General features: G+C 34.1%; 1 protein-coding gene across 1 annotated transcript; it reads right to left on the reverse strand.

The window, feature by feature from the left end:
* Window positions 1-539: 539 nt before the first annotated feature.
* Window positions 540-17,328, reverse strand: LOC149186573 (putative inositol transporter 2). Its single transcript, XM_089412636.1, has 8 exons — window positions 17,108-17,328; window positions 14,561-14,747; window positions 14,347-14,417; window positions 13,715-14,050; window positions 13,474-13,581; window positions 13,181-13,369; window positions 1,935-2,336; window positions 540-1,280 (listed from the first exon to the last, which is right to left on the reverse strand). The coding sequence occupies exons 2-8, from the start codon at window positions 14,691-14,693 to the stop codon at window positions 732-734; spliced, it is 1,788 nt and encodes a 595-aa protein (XP_089268762.1). The 5' UTR covers window positions 14,694-14,747; window positions 17,108-17,328; the 3' UTR covers window positions 540-731.
* Window positions 17,329-18,472: the final 1,144 nt, after the last annotated feature.

The raw sequence follows: 18,472 nt of genomic DNA on the forward strand, positions 1-18,472 counted from the left end.
CTCCATCAAACCCTAGTTGGATGAAGAACAAAAGAAGGGAAACCCTAAACATTTATGTCAGAAATAAGAACTAACTTCAATTTAAATCACTTTGATTTTCTTGATAAAAATATTTAAAAACAAGCAACAAGTATCTCCTCAATCACTAACTTTATGTTTTGCTTTCAATTATTATTAAATAAATAAAAAAATAATTTAATTTATAACTATTTTAAATTGCTTTAAAAAAAACACACACACAAAAGTAAAAAAAACACACACACAAAAGTAAAGTCTAGCCATTATCATTATTATAATTCTAATTTTCCAAAAAAACAAACCATATATATAACTATATTTACTCAATACTAATACTAAAAAAAAACGTACATAATATAAATGCTAAAACTTCCTATTTATCTCACCATACATAATGCTAAACTTTCTATTTGTCTCGCTATACATACATAAAGACCAGTCCATTTCCACAATATGTGTTCCGTTCTCTCTGATTGTGCCAGTTAATTTAAAAGAAAATAAACCTCAAGCTCTTATAATAAACTTTCCTATTAATTATTACTTGAATAGCTGAACTTAACAGATATTTACACCTGTAAACCATTCATATAATTTAATTTAAATTGAACATGTATTAATTTGGTTTGTTGTCAAAACCAAAGTCAAACAGATCATAAAACGTCCAAATACTTTTGTGCAGTGCAGCAGCACAGCTAGCTATATAATCAAACACTCTAAACATCTTCATCACTCTCCGCTTTTTGGCCCTTATCCGCTTTTTGGCCCTTATCGCGTTTTTTCACAATGTAACAGACAGAGCTCCATCGATTGCCCTTCTTCTTCTCCATATAGAGATCGTGCAACATCTCCTCAAGCTGCTCCAGTGACATGCTCTTCGTCTCTGGCACAAACAGGATGACGAACACCAAGGTAAAACACGCTATGAACATGAAAATCATAAATGTTTTGGAGACACCGATGGCAGAGGTAAGGGTCAAGAACGTCTCCGACACGATCAGATTGGAGATCCACAGACAGGTAGCTGCAAGTCCTCCGCCCATACCTCTGTATTTAAGAGGGTAGATCTCTGAGTTCACTGTCCAGGGTACGATTCCCATGCCAGGCGCAAAGAAGCAAATGTAGAGAGCCATTGCCAATACGGCAAGCCAACCGAACTGGCTGGGGCATCCCCGAGTGAACCAAGAGCTGCTAGAATGGCGCAGTCTGTGGCACATATGTTGCACAGTTGAATTGGACACCAGGCAGGTTCCAGTATAGTGACCCTGTATCAATGTCAATGTCATGTATAATTATGCTAATGAAATCTATGATGGGTAAAATCATAATCATATTTAAAATTGTACTATTTATCATAATCTCATTCAAAATTGTATTGTCTATAATGGTAGTTGGTAGTTGAAGTTGAATTTCAGATTAAAAAAACTTAAATCTTAGAATATTAAATAATACTTGTTCTTTTTCTTAAGGGATGAATATTTCTGGAACAACGTACTTTCATTGAGACATTCAACATTTCAGGTCAAGACTTCACCTATCTTCAAAGATATAAAGCTCAAATGACTTCACCTATCTTCAAAGATATAAAGCTCAAATGAGAGGGGATTCTAGTTCACTGTCTCTGAAGATAAAAGAAAATTTGAAATTTTTATCCTTAAACATAAGTAAAGTGCTTACCCAAAACATCGAACTTCAAAATTACACAATATTACATAAATATTCTATCATAATGTTTCCCAAATATGAAAATCTACATAATAAGTTTCCTTTCTCCTTTCACTATTTTCACTCTTTTTTTTTAATTTTCACTCTTTTTTTTTTAATTAAATAATAATAAAAGCGTAAAATCTCATTCATTTATGGAATCTCAGTCATTTATAATGATCAAAAAGGTAGAATAGCAGTCAGTCAAACCACACCTTGCGTAACATTGGTGTTTGACAGAATCCACAGCTGTTGTCCAGGCACTGACCACAGGTCCAATGCTGACTTGAAGTTTGAAAAGCTGGGCAAACATAGGCACTTTCTGTACCCAAGGTTCTCGATGAGGTAAGTACAGGAGGAGAGTGAGTTTCTGTGTAATGGAATGCACCTGTGAGCATTGCAAGTGCCAGGATAACTCCACTTAAACTCACGATTGCAAGCATCCTCCTTCCTGTTCTGTCAATGAGGTACATTCCCAATAAGGATCCCACTGCATTCAGTCCTGATGTTATCAGCGATAGCAGCAGAGCTGTTGTGTTCGATGCGAAGCCCGCCAGTTGAACAATTGTGGGACTGTAATACATTACAGTGTTTATCCCTACAAACTGTTGAAGGATCTGTTTCAAAACAAATGAATCCAAGAGTTAGTTATCTCAATCATAAATAAAATGCCTAAAAAGCATTTCTGATCAACATGCTGATCATGAATCCTTAACTTTAACAGAACTTATGCTGTAAAGGCTAAATACAGAAGAAAATCCACTTCACCCAGGACTTCCTGAGCAAATAAAACTCAACGTGTAGGTCTAGAAGCTATAGACACCTGACAGCTTAGGGTTTTTAAACAGATACACACACGAGATTTTCCCGCCCCGTCCCTGTTCGGCTGTGGAGCTCCTTCGTGGCAAAAATATATTGGAAAATGAATATTGTTTAATAAAATATTGAAGATCCACGCTTAGATAAAATACAGACGAGGACAGATTACAGAGGCAGGAAAAAGGGGAAAAGGCCTGAATATAAAGAAGGAAACCAAAGTCCATTTTAACAACTCAATTTAAATTAAAAGAAAATAAATTGAAATTTTTATTTACACAGGAAAATGAATTCATCAAAAAAAAATTAAATTTACCTGCTTGTTAAATCATTCACTCAGACATTTCAACATTCAAACTGCATCGAGCTGCAAAGTATTTATTACACTCTTAAACAATGTATGCTTATTAAATCATTCACTCAGACATTTCAACATTCAAACTGCATCGAGCTGCAAAGTATTTATTACACTCTTAAACAATGTATGCGTAAGTATGGATACACCACCTCCAGAATGGAGTGTTATTAGGTGATGAGGTTAGCCCTCATAGATGGATAGAGGTATGTCTGCATGGGTTAATTCATGCTATGGACAAGGTTATGCAGGGTGACAAGGTTATGGAGGGTGAACAAGATAGAAGTTATCATTGCATAGTCAATTTATGAGTTTCGTGATGATGTGATTTAGTTTTCAACTCCACTTCATGGAGATTATGGGTAAAAAAAAAGGTTTAAATGGCTCAAGAAGCATAAGATGATGGAGGTTTGAATGAAGAAAGTTACTAGGGTTTACAATACTGATGGTTTCATCTCTAGGTTTAGTCTCCTTGGCTTGACTTTGAGATTTTCTTATTGGTTTCTTTGTGTGGTGAAGATTGAATGAAGAAAGTCACTAGGCTGTGTAGTAATGAAGGTTTCATCTCTAGGTTTAGTCCCATGGCTTGACTTCGGTTTTTTCTTATTGGTTTCTTCATGTGTTGTCTTAATATCTATTACAGTCCACCATTGAGTGAGGATGCACAAAACCCACTGGGAACTAATTGTATTATTACATATAAGTTGTAAATGTTTCTATCTAATTTTTTTGTTTGGGTGGGTGAAAAATACCTTAACTTCAACTATTTCCCCGTAGTAGTTGGGTCTCCACTTTACCCATTCTTACAGCCACAATATAAGATGCCCGACATTGGCAATGAAATGAGCCCAAAATCCAACAAAAGGGGGTTTAGGTGGATGATCCAGGTGAATATCAGTGGCCACTCACCTCTTCCATTAACTCAATGGTTCTCTATCTTCTTAGTAGTTTTTCTATTTTTTTCAGCTCCCAAACTTTTGAGGTCATTTTGAGACCCTAAACGATGTCTTTTGGTTATTAAGGGTCCCAAAGGTTGCCATGACGTTCCCTAACCCAACCAAAAGTTGTAATCCTTGCATAGTTCTTTCCAATGAGCCACTATGTGCTCCAAAAAATGATTGTATGCAAAAGTTGTGCCTTTGGGAAGTTGATGTACCCACTAACCACCTTAAAGTCTGCAAACCTTTAGCATTTCATCTTCTAAGATTAAGGTTTTAGACCTCTAAGGTTCTTTCTTTATGTTAAAAGACCATTTTTTCGGCCTCTTGTAATAGCTTCTTGTGAATGCATGTAGTTTTCATCTTTCTCATATCATAGATAGCTACCACCATTCTAGCCAGTTTATGTTCTTCAATAACCTGTTATTTTATTTATTAATAGAGGTTGGGTTTTCAATATTTCTCTATGTTTGTATTTCATTCCTTTTCCTTCCTTTTATTTCATTCCTTGTACAACTTGGATCAATCGTATTGAAGCAATCTGCTCCTTGTTGTTTCTTGATGCATGCCTCTGACGAGGCTTGGATATAGAGGGTTGGGTTTCGAGTTAGTTTCAGTTGGGAATGATCACTCTTGCCAAATGAAGTAATCTCCCATCCAGGAAGAAAAGAGAGACAATGGAATAAAATATCCTAGCAAGCTTTTGCTCAAGGAAATACTTGCATGACAGTTGAATGAGGTGATGGACAATTTTGCCCAAATCCTTCAGTGACTACCAACATCAACCAAGGCACCTTTAACATGCAACAACTTAAGAGGTGCAACACCCTTCAATGTACAAGTTAACTTTGATATCTCCTTATTTGAAGGCCAAATAGATGCAGGTTCTTTGAAGAAATGGTTCAATTTTTTAGAGGGCTATCACTTAGTCCAAAGATTTTCCGACAATGAAAATATCACCTTCACGCTGCTAAAGTCCCTTCCCTGTGCCAAATATTTGTGGGGGGTTTACTAGGAGAGACATAGCAATGATAAGTTTACAATATTAAAGGTAGAACCCACTTGGGAAACTTTTGTTGATGCTCTCAAGGAGGAATTCTACCCTTTAGGGAACTATGATGACCGGTACACAAGATAAACAACTCTATAATAGGAGAAAAACTAGATGACATCAAAGTACACCAATATTGTCCACACCTTGCGCTCAATGGTGGGTATTAGAGATTCCAAGTGGCACCTAGTTCAGAAGTACCATAGTGCCTACATAAGTACATCCAAACAAAGATGGATTTATTGGATATCTCCTCATTGGGAGATGGTTATTGATATGCTATTAAAACTGTGTAGAAATTAAAACAAAGTAATAAGGAGGAGTTTGGATCTACAAATCCATTATAGACAAGCTTGGAAAAGGTAGCTCTAACTCACAGAACAAAGGACAAAGCAAGGATATCCAAGTCACACGCAAAAACTTATCCAATGAGTACCCATTGTGCATGCTTCTTAGTAAACCCACATCGAAAAAATAAATGAAAATACATGAAAAATGTGTGTTGAAATTTTTCATGTGTTGAAATTTTTTCCAACATGGATCTACTTGGAAGCATGCAAAGTGGATTCTCCTAGGATGTGGAATTTAATTTTTCATCCAACAGGTGTCTAGACTTGACATTTCAGTAAACCTATAAGTGGAGATAAACCAAAAATACAATAAAAAAAAGTAGCTTCGTTTCTTTTTCTTTATAAATTCATAGCTCTCATTTTATTATTTTAACTATTTTTTTATTATTTTCTTTAGGTGTCCCATTTTATGCTTCAAAATTCCCCTAATGTGTAGCACATTTAGCAGGCCATGAGCACCCTGCGACAACACAAGTTGTATGCCAAACTAGAAAAATGATCATTTCATGTGTAGAGAAGTCAATGTTTGGGATCCATTGTGGATGAACATGGGGTGCATGTGGACATATCCAATATCCAAGTCATTTGGGATTTGGCAGCCTCGATGACTCTAGCAAACCTCCATTGCTTCTTGGGCCTTTCTAACTTCCACTGAAGGTTCATGTCAAGGTTCTCTCGTATTGCTTGGCCCTTAAGCCAATTGACTAAGGGTGGAGCTAATTTTTTTTTTCCTATTATGAGTCACAATAAAAAGGATTCGAGGATTTGAAACACTACCTCTACTATGCATCAGTCTTCACCTTGCCAGACTTGCAACAACCATTTGAGATTGATACAAATGCCTCTAGTTATGCTATCGATGCAGTCCTCACTCAACAAAAACATTCAATGGCATATCATAGTGAAACACTTTCTTATAATGTCTAGAGATACCCCACCTATGACAAGGAGATGTACTCCATCATGCAGACACACTAACAATGGAAGCAATATATTTTGGAGAAGGAGACAATCATCCACACTAATCACAGGCCTTTGCAATTCATGTAGACACAAGAAAAGTTCTAGAACTACCACCGTAAAAAAATCGATGTGATGGATCTTGAAGAATAAGATCAAAGCAATTCAAATCACAAAAGAATCAACTCTGAAATAATGGTACACCTACCTACAACAATTCTACTTGGACATCAAGTACAAGAGGCATAACACCATCATGTTGTAGATTATCTTAGTTGGCCCCCGGTTGTGATACTAACCATAGTTCTTAGGTCTTGTGGTTATGAAACTTCTGGGTGACAACAATTATATAATAGTGACTTTGATTTTGTTGTTACATACGAGATGTTGATCATAGGAAAAAAAATTCCAAACTTCCACCTATGCTTTATCGTGCTACCTAGGCCACCTTTGTGTTCCTTCAAGCAAGTTTGCCAAGGTGAATTGGGAGGCACATTATATTTGGGTGGGAGGGAAATTTGTTGTTGAGAAGACAATAATAATACTTCAAGAGTAGTTTTACTAACCAAAGCTTCAACATGACGTCCATCAGTATATCAAACTATGCATTTCCTATGCCACCACTAAAATGACCATTAAGAAGCAAAGTTGTACACTCCTCTACCTACCCCAGAAAGGCCCTGAGAGTCAATCTCCATCGAGTACATGTTAGGATTTCCCTCCACCAAACATGGTATGTAATTGTCAATTGATTCTTTAAGAAGGCTATTTTAGCACCATGCAAGAAGAGTTTAGCAGTGGTTGAGTGTAATAGTCAAAATCACTGCTAAACTCTTCTTCAAGTGTGTTTTTCATTTTGGGCTACCTCATACCATTATTTCAAATAGAAGTAGTAGGTTATTCGATACCTTATAGTCCAACCTATGGTCCTTGATGGATACCAAGTTGACAAAATCAATTGCCTTTCATCCCCAATGAGATGGAAAAACATAAGTGGTCAACATGATGATTGCACATATCTTGCACATGTATAACTGCAAACATTTTTGTACATGGGGTGAAATCCTTCCATATGTTCAACATATAGGTCCCTCCATAGCTCTATTGGTCACATTCCTTTTAAAGTGTGCTTGGGGTTCCAACAAAAGCTGCTTGGGAGTGGGAGAGGGAGCGGAAGCGGGAAATGGGAGTGACATTTTCAAAAGCTCTCAGGTCGGGAATGATTTTTGGAGCGAATTTTATATAATATATATTTTTATATATTTTGATGCACATCTATTAAAAAAGCATGTAGAATGATCAATTAGTGATAAAAACATAATAATATGGATTAAACCATAAAACATCATTCATCTAGTGGTTATAATCTTCATCAACCACAGGTCCAAAAATTAAAAGTTCTCATTTATAAAGCATGTAAGAGTGCACACAACCAAAATGGAATCGAGTGCAATACATCTCTTAATAAAAAATACATCAACAAATAAGCTTTAGATGACCTCTAGCATCTAAACAAATCATGCTACAACAAATACCTACATATCATCAAAATCATTTCCTATATTGGGATCTTTGTTACTAATATCACCCTCTAAGAATTAACATAAGATAGAAAAAACGTAGCATGTCAAGTTAAGATTTTGTTTTAGTGACAGGTAAATTTTTAGTAGGGTCATGATCTTAGTCACCGGATACGGCGTATTTAATCCATAAAATTCGAAGTTCGCCGTATTTCAAGCTCATTCGAATTTGTTCGTTCCAGTTCGCCGTATTTCATGCCGTATTCGAATTTCATGGCGTATTCGAATTTCTGTCGATTAAATTCGCCATTAAAATCGTTGAAATTCGTTTAGATGCGTTAAAATTCGTTTTTTTCGCGCCGCGGGTATGGGTGTTGCTGTTTTAGCTTAGGTTTCCGTTTCATTGGTTTCGTTGTTGTTTTCATTGCCGCCGCAGACGCACGACAGAGACTACAGTCTACAAGACACTGAGACAGAGACTACGACGGGCTCGGGTTTCGTTGACGGTTGTTTACGTTTTCATTGCCGCCGCAGACGCCATAGACTCTACACCTTGAAGGCTTAACAAAAACATATAATATATTTTTTAATATAACCCACTTTCGTTTTCCTCATATTCTCAATAATATATAATGATGATTATACAATTAAACAATTATATTCATCAAGTTATTATTTTTTAAAATTATATATTTAATTTTACTAAATACATTATGTATATTTTAATGGTTTTATCATTATAATAAGTATATGACTATGAAATGCATTTTACCTGAAACCACGATTTGAATGCTTTGTCATTTTTTCTCTCCATTTATGATTTAATATTCTTTTAACAATTTTTCTTATAACATTTAAGATAACATAATGAATTTCCAAAATATATATTTGAATTATATATCATTTAATTCAAAATTATTATTATTCATTTTAAACATGTATGAATCTAAATGTATTTTAATGCTCAATCTATTATATATTGAGGAGGAGTAAATTCTAAGTACAAGTAGTAATTTTGAATACAAAGTATTGTAAAAGATTAGTATAAGATGTAAACTAATTGTAAATTTGACATTCATATATACAATTTTTAATTTGGAATATAAAAACATTTAATATTGAAGTAAGAGGCATACAATTTCTATATGTCGAATTTTATGTCGAATTTTATCGACAAAATTTGAGTTGTCGAACTTTATTCGAATTTCAAGGTCCTCGAACTCGAACTCGAACTCGAACCTGGTGACTTAGGTCATGATAGAGGAGTTTGACAACCAATGTCACTAACATCAAGGTACATAGAGGGTTTGGTGCTCTTGATTAAATATGAGTTTCATACCCTAGTACATGACAAAATCCAATGGAAACATTGCAATCCCCCTAATCTTGAAATCCTGAAAAAACTGATAAGTTTGCTGGATTTTGAGTGAGATCTAAAATTCTACTTTCTCCATATGAAATCCAATGAGGTTGGAACCACTCTCAAACATTCTGAGTCATTTCATGGTAATGTTAAAAAATTCTTTAAGAGTTTAACATTACCATGAATTGCATATCAATACTAGGTCCATAGGCTTGAATATTAGACTACCCCACTCAAAAAATCGTGTTTCCAATCTTCAATAGCTCCCTTGATTATTCTTGAATTGGCAGGGAGTGCAAATTTTTTTAGGACGCATGCCCCGGGGTTTCTCCTGATGTGCTCGTGCTTGAAGCGTGCTTTGGGAGTGGATTCAAGCGGGGGGGAGGTGTGGGATCCCCTGTAGCCTTGGTTCCAACCATTGGCCCCAATTTATGTAGTTGTATCCATTGCATCTTCACCAAAAAAATTCTCCCGTGCTCAAGCCACAACAACTAAAGTAGCCAACTTTATTGAACGAATCTAACACCTCCAAAAACAAGTTCATGATATCCTGCAAAAGGCCAATGTCAAGTACAAACAATGACATGATCAACATTGGGTTCCACACAAGTTTCAAGTTGGTGGTAAGGTGTGGTTCCATCTACAGAAAAAGTGCCTTGAAGGCCCCCATAGGAAGCTCATACCACTTCAATATAGACCTTACATAATCACGCAGGTTGTGGATGAAATTTTTTTGAATTGAGTAGCCCCCTTTCCTTGCCTTACACCTGGTATTTAATGTGGAGTTGCTTTGACCATATTTTCCACCTCTCCTAGACACCTTGGAGGTAGCCAAGCAATTAGCCCCACAAAACTTAATTATGATTGCATTTAGCAGGCTACAATGGATCAGATCATGGATGCCAAGACAAAGGATACCCTCCAACAAAACACACAACTTTGTCGAGTTGTTAAAGCAAGGTAGCTTCTTCATCAAGACAAGTGGCTTACTAGGAGCCAAATTTAGCAAAATTTTCCCCATCTGATGAGTGAACTTGACGTAATGGATACCATTGCTTTCTAAGGGGTGGGGGGTTGATCTAGGTGGATATTAATGATTACCCACCTCTTCCACCAACTCAATTGTTCTCTAACTTCTTGGCAGTTTTTTATGGTTATGGGGGTCCCAAACTATTGGGGTTGGTTTGAGACCCTCAGTGATGCTTTTTAGCCATTTGAGGGGCCAAGGGTTGCAATTTCATTCCCTAGTCCCACCCAAAAGTTGTAATCCTCAAATAGTTATTTCCAACAAGCTACTATGCTCCCCTGTAGCCTTGGTTCCAACCATTGGCCCCAATTGATATAGTTGTATCCATTGCATCTTCACCAAAAACATTCTCCCATGCTCAAGCCACAATAGATAAAGTATCCAAATTTGTTGAACACAACAAGTTCATGATATCCTGCAAAAGCTAATGCCAAGCACAAACACTGACATGATCAACATTAGGTTCCACACAAGTTTCAAGTTGGTGATAAGGTGTGGTTATATCTATAGAAAAAGTGCCTTGAAGGCCCCCATAAGAATCTCATACCACTTCAATATAGGCCTTACATAATCACAAAGGTTGTGGATGATTTTATTTTGAATTGAGTATCCCCCTTTCCTTGCCCTGTACCTAGTATTTAATGTGGAGTTGTTTTGACCATATTTTCCAACTCTCCTGGACACCTTAGAGGTAGCCAAGCAATTAGCCCCACAAAACTTAATTATGATTGCATTCAACAAACTACAATGGATCAAATCATGAACACCAAGACAAAGGATACCCTCCAACAAAACATACAACTTTGTCGAGTTGTTAAAGTGAGGTAGCTTCTTCACCAAGACAAGTGGCTTACTAAGAGCCAAAATTAGCAAAAGTTTCCCCATCTAATGAGTGAACTTGACGTAATGGAGACCATTGTTATCTAGGGGGTGGGAGGGGGATTGATCTAGGTTGTGGATATCAGTGGCCACCCACCTCTTCCACCAACTCAGCGTTCTCTATCTTCTTGGCAGCTTTTCTATGGTTATGGGGGTCCAAAACTATTGGGGTTATTTTGAGATCGTAAGTGATGTTTTTTAGCCACTTGAGGGGCCAAGGGTTGCAATGTCATGCCCTAGCCCCAACCAAAAGTTTTAATCCTCAAATATTTATTTCCAACAAGCTACTATGCACCCTTAATGGAGATTGTATGCAAAAGTTGTGCCCCCCGAGAAGTTGATGTACCAACTAACCATCTCGGGGGCTTGCAAAGCTTTTGGCACTTCATCTTCTAGGGTTATGGTTTTGGACCTCTAGGTCTTTTTTTTTAATGTTAAATTACCATTCTTTCAACCTCTTTTAATGGTCTTTTTGTAAATGTGTGTAGTTGTCATCTCTCTCTCTCCTCAAAGATAGCTACTACAATTCTATCCCATTTATGTTCTTTTGTGTTCCATTCTTTTATTTATTAATAGAAATATGGGTTTTCATTAAATTATTGTGCTTAGATTTGTTATATTTCTATCTTTATGTGTTTCATTTCCTTTCATGCCTTTCATTTAATTCCCTATACATGCTAGAATAATAAAGGGCGAACAAGCTATTCGCATCCCTTGCCCCAAAACTCCCTCAAGGCATTCCTTGAGCCTAAATGAATGTAATGAGAACGATCTCTACTTACCACCTTTGTTTTCCTATTACTCTTTAAAAAGAGAAACCCATAGAGAAAACTTGACTTAATCATGCATAACAAGAAACTCACTAAAATCATATTAAAGTAAAATTCAAAATCTAAGTTTCAAACACAAGGTTTTCGTGATAAAAAATAGCTAAATTGATAAAATTCACAAAACTCTATTAACTATATAAAATTCTTCATAATCAAAATAAGAAGGAAAAAATTGTCAAAATCACAAAACTCTATTAACCATATAAAACTCCTCATAATTAAGGTAAAAAACCAAAAAAACGAAAAATACAAAAAAAACACCTCACGTTTAAATTAAAATAATATATAACATTAATATTATAATCACACGTGTATAAGACAACAAACACAATTGAGTGTTGTGCTTGCTCAAAAATTTGAAACTACCCTCTCATGTCTCATCCTTATTGATAAAGAACTTTAAAAACTAAAAAATATTCAACAATAATCAAAGTAAGCACATGTGTTCATAGGCTACCCAACGAAAATAAAATAATAATTCAAATAAAAATAATCTATTGTATTTATATGAAATATAAATTATTTTGAAAAGAAAGTTAAATTAGTTTAAATTAATTTAAATTCATCTTAATTCATTATAATTTTAATGTGCTATGTACTTAGTTCAAAAGAAATCAAACCTTTTTAAAATATAAAAAAAGCTAATCTCTTTCATCCACAAACTATGGTCCACAAATAAAATAAATCTAAACGAATATATTTTATATTATATTAATATTAAATATAAATATTTTTTAAACATATAAAAATTCTTATATATATTTATTTAATTTATTTTATATTATATTAACATTAAATATAAATATTTTTTAAACAGATAAACCTCCTTTGATTTAATTTATATTAATATTAAATAAAAATACTTTTTAAACATATAAAAATCCTTTTATATATATATTTAATTTATTTTATATTATATTAATATTGAATATAAATATTTTTAAACATCTAAAAGTCCTTTTATATATATTTTAATATATGGGCACAGACATCCAAAACACCTAGACAACCACATGGTACAGTAAATCCAAAAACTTACATGTATTTTAATATATGCGCACAGACATCCAAAACACCTAGACAACCACATGGTACAGTAAATCCAAAAACCCCCAATCGATCAAACAGCCACAACTTAAAATGAATAATCAAACATTCATCCGGCAAGCAAGATTAATGGTACCCAGGAATCTGGATCTGGGAAAGGATATTAAAATATAGAGCGAAATAAAAAAAAAAAATTTAATTTGATTTTAAAAAAAAAATTTGTTATGTTTAGTTGTAAATTTTGAAATGAAATTATGATTTGTGTTATTTAAATTGATTTTTTTGATTGTGTATATAAATTCAGCACAATATAGTAATTACTCACCGAAAGCCCAACGCCTGCCACCACAGCTGGTCGAAGTTCAGGTGATCTTATCAATGTGCGAAATTTAGTCCACGTTGTATTTGTATCATCTTCTGCGGCAACGGAATCCCTTAGAGCTGTAACCTCAGCACCCACATCTTCCTTTGGATAGAGCCTTTCAAGAATGGCCACTGCTTCATCAATCTTGTTCTGCAACTCAATATTCATTTCCACATACACAGGTTATTATAAAAATGTAGACAATTGCCTGTTTGATTAATTTTCAGTTTGGATACAAGAAATTAGCAGAGAACCTGTCTGTATAACCAGCGGGGAGATTCGGGTAAATATAACACCAAAACCATCTGAACCACAGCAGGCACGCCAGCAACACCGAGCATCCAACGCCATGTCCCGGGTGCCTGAGAAACGAAGCCTCAAGCAGTAATCAATAGAGCTTTATTTATCAATTTAGGGCTTCTAGAACTGTGTTTTAGATTTCGCTTACCTGGGCGAAGGCCAGATTGATGGGACACAATTGTAAATTTCACATACCTTGGTGAAGGCCAGATTGATGAGATAGGCAAGAAATTGTCCGCCAGTTATCATAAAACCATTGGTGCTCACCAAAGCTCCTCTTATTTTAGCGGGAGATGCCTCTGAAATGTACAGTGGGACGCTCACAGAGGCAGCTCCTACGCCTAAACCGACGAGTACACGACCTAAAATGAGCACGCCCGGATCTGGCGCCACAGCCATGACAACTGCGCCTGCAGCGAACACCGCATCCGCTCCAAGAATCGCTGGCTTCCGCCCATAATAATCGTTCACGAATCCTCCGACTGCCGCTCCAATTATAGCGGTCGCAATGGTCACACTCACTATTGTCTCCTGTAGATATAAGATTCAGGGCAAATCCACACATCAAACGTTCTTTTTCGGATGAATCAAATTTCAAAATAAGATATTTTTGGAATTTGCAATAAAGATAAGTTTGAATTTTACATTCTTGTTCTTATCAAATTCTAAAATCCTTTATTGAGTTAAAGATTCTAAAATATTATCGAGATCCAGAATCTTTATACATAAAAATTCTAAAATATTTTCAAAATCTGTGATTAAAATAAAGATACATGCCATACACACAGAATAAGTGTAAGTATTATTCTAAATGCAAACCCGCTTACCTGCAAGAATGAGCTATTGTCTACTGCGGCGAAATCATCTCGAATATACAGCAAAGCCCCGGATATCACTCCTGCAATTTAGAAACACAGATTTCGATTTAAGATTTGTGCGAGAAATTCAAAGCCAGCTAAAAATACAAAGATAATTGAACGCGCGCATTAAAGGCCTTTAATTTATTGTAATTTTCTGTAAAACAAGCGTTCATGAAGTTACCTGTGTCATATCCAAAGAGGAGACCGCCGACCCCGGCAGAAAAGGCAAGCTGCAAAATATATGGATTCTTCCATACTATCGACCAGAACGTCTTAAACTCCTTGGCGTCTAATCCCCCAGCTCCTCCCTCCATTATAATGCCTTTGAAGAGGAATCCGCGAGGTTATTATGAATTTTCCAGTCTCGCCTGTTTCAGAGATTTAGATATTTTTAATGTCTGAAAGATTACATGTATTTTGTATTCAGCTTCACAGTTTAGAGGCGGAAAAGCTAGTTTTTGCCTTTTTGGGGGTTTTTAAGAAGAAAAAAGCAGACATGCAGAGTCTTGATCTAATATCCTGGGCATCACATGGTTAGGGTTTGAATTTGAATTTGGGTAGGGTAATGATTAGGTTAGGTTGAGTCTAATTTTTCTTATAAAATTTAAATGAGGTTGGTTATTAGGTTCTCTCTTAAATTTTTATATAAGATAAAATAGTAAGAAATTAACATTAATAAATATCAAAATATTATTATTGATATTACTGATGTGGAAACTGAAAGTATATATGACATGAGGTTATAAAATTAATATGAAATTCCATGAAATTAACCAAATTTCAAAAGAAAAAATTACTCAAAGTTAAAACTAGATGACCCTTGTGACATAATTCTCTACATATAAACACACAAGTTAATCCAATACATAACATTAATATAAAAGCAAAAATAATTTCTTTAATAATAATAATACTAATTTAATTTTAAAATCACATCAAAATTAATAAAATACTAAATATATTAAATCTTTTATTGGTAAGATTTCTATTTTTTATATTATTTTTTTAATTTCAAAAAATCTCATGCACTTAAATAATATTACATAAATATAATTAAGTAATTTTACAATATAATATAATATAATAATTTGATTTAAATTTATAGTCAAACTTGATATCAAATTAATATAAAAACACAATACACAGATTATATTTTTAAATTTGGATTATGACTTTTTATTATTAAATTTGGAATTATGACTTTTTATAATAATAAAAAATGCTTTTTTAATCATGCCTATTCAAATTATTATAAACACTTAAATAAACCTACCTCTAATAATTAATTTCAATTATATATTTTTTATTTCATCATCAAATATAAATATATTTAATTGTTTTAAATAGATGATAACTTTTAATTAGTTTGACCCGCATCTATTTAAGAATAAAAATATTTACAAATATTAAACATGTTTTACATATATTAGGAATTTTTTTGGCACATTTGTATATATTTGAATTTAATTTAAAATTTTTAAAATTATATAATTTATGGTAAAAAATTATTAAATAAATAAATAAATATTATTTTTATGTGAATATAAAATTTTATTAAATAAATTATTTCTTTATTTTCGGAGGAGTTAATTTTTTCATAGCAAATTCAATTCTCAGGAGTGATATATAAAATCAAATATATTGTTGTGATAGTTTTATTGTTAGACTCTCATAAACTTTGAAATATATCTGACATCATTTACAACTTAAATATTTAGCTGAAGTTAAAACAGAATTAAATATTAAACTGAAGATAAAACAGAGTTGTATTTAGTGAAATTTTTTGGATTTTCTGGGTGTTAGAATTTGGTGAAAATTTTTGAGGTAAAATCTTGATTTGTGTTATTTAAACTGGTTTCTTTTACTATACATATAGATTTAGCACTCTGAAAAACCCTTAGCACTCTGAAAAACTTTAGGGCACTTCTATTGTGCAGGGATTAACCCATCAAGCTTGTGATTTCGATAAATTCCTACCAGATTTTATAGAGAAATTAAAACAGAAAAATCTAATTAAAAAACTTCTAAAAAAATCTAACCAAAGACAACTGGCTTAATTACTACCTCAACTCAAATATATTTATCACTGTATTTGATAAAATCCCAGATAAATATAAGGCCTCTACCTGTTAAAACCCTCTAACACTACACAATTAAAACTCAATCAAACTGCTCTTTAAAAAAACCTCTCTGGTGGCACTACACAATTAAACTCAGTCAAACTGCTCTTTAAAAAAACCTCTCTGGTGGCACTACGCAGAATTAAAACTCAATCAACCTGCTTCTTTAAAAAAAAAATTGAGATTGACTTTAAAACCCTCTACTAATCGCCCTGTAAACCACCTAAGTTCGAATCTTCTACTCGACCATAATTTGATGAAATTTGTGATAAATTTAGGGCTTTCAGCTATTAAAACCCTCTGATAGCAGAGTCACATATTGGTGCCTGGACGGGAAGATCACAAACTTGAAGAGATTTAATACATAAGCAGAGGTATTTTACACAGAAATCCCTGTACGAGTATTAACAATTTTATTCTGCGTTAAATTATTGCGAAGTGTTCAGCGTTCTTTCAAAATAAAATTACAATTTCATTCACAACTGCATTCTTCAACAGTTATATTCTGTATGTACTTTTTCAAGAAAGATTACATTCTTCACATACTTTCTCAAGTTTTTTCTGCTCACTAATTCTTTCTCAAGATTTTCCTGCTCACTAATTCTTACCTCGCAATGACAATAGAGGGCCTAGCGGTCTTCAAGCGGTGTGATCTGCTATTCTGCTTCAGAGTGATGTGACGATATTCGCTGCTGCTTTAAGATCTGCTGTGCTCCTTCAGGGTGATGTGACGATATTGGCTGCTTTGAGATATGCTCCTTCTCCTTCAGGGTGATGTGAAGATACTGGCTGCTTTGAATCAGTTTATATAGTTTCCTGGAAAGGGACAAAATTGAGTTTTAGTAAGGAAAAATATGCCGTTGTTAGCTTTTCGAGGCGTAAAATAACTAAAACATTCAATGAACGTGTTGCTCAGAGATACGCGGCACAATACACGGTTTACACATGTTCCAATGGCGAGTAAGATAGTAACATTAATGAAAGGGACATAATTAAAATTTGAGGTGGAAGTATGCGCTGGTTAATACCATCAATGAACCTATTTATTATAACCTTTGACCATAACTTTGATCCTGTGCTCTGGGCTGCTGAGAAGTTTACATTTCATTATTTTATTGGCAAGGCACTTTCAGAAGTTTTTGTTTTGGACTTTTCTTTCTGTTTTTTATTTATTGCGTCTCACAGACTACTAAATTTGCGCATGGATTAATGATGACAACGAGAATCCCTCACAGTTTTTCAAGTTCCGTGTTCTAAATATGCAGATTTACCAGCGCACTGTTTATTTTTTCCTTGAAAATGCGAATATGATTCAGCTCACTGTTTATTTTTTCCTTGAAAATGCAAATATGATTGCCAGGTTCAAATAAAATTATGAATATGTTCCTTGAATCATTATGAGACAAATATGATTTACATGTTTAAATAAAATTATGAATCTATTCCTTGAAGCACTATGCATTGTGGAGTTTGAAGTACAATTTGCTCCATACAAATGTCAGGCCAAGAGCTAATATACTCTCTTTTGACTTTTGAATTCATGAATCTCTTTTCCCAATTAATGATCATCTCTTCCTTTGATCGTTGAAATAGACTCTGCACCGTACAAATGTCATTTCAGGTATGGGTAATACTTCCTCTTTCTCTTTTGAATATATTATTATTTCTTTCCAAATTCTATGCCCTGTTTCCTGAAAAGTAGAATAACATTGCACCACAACCCAACAGAGAGATCACAACACAGCAGATTGAAAGAAAACTTTTTGAAGGACATTCCTACAAATTCAACTTTAGGAAGAATTCTTCCACTACTAAATGTCAGCTTGTCACGTATCATAATGGTTATGATTATGAACGATTAGTATCAAGCTGTAGCAATGCTCAAATCTTCTGCAAATCTATTATAACATTATTGTAATTGTACTCGTTACTTTCTAATATACCTTGTCCCCCCTTTTAAATATTCTAGCTTG

This window comes from Pinus tabuliformis, chromosome 3_1, assembly GCF_031772625.1.
Source record: "Pinus tabuliformis cultivar Carrire ecotype Pingquan chromosome 3_1, CPIR1, whole genome shotgun sequence".
Classification (NCBI taxonomy): domain Eukaryota; kingdom Viridiplantae; phylum Streptophyta; class Pinopsida; order Pinales; family Pinaceae; genus Pinus; species Pinus tabuliformis.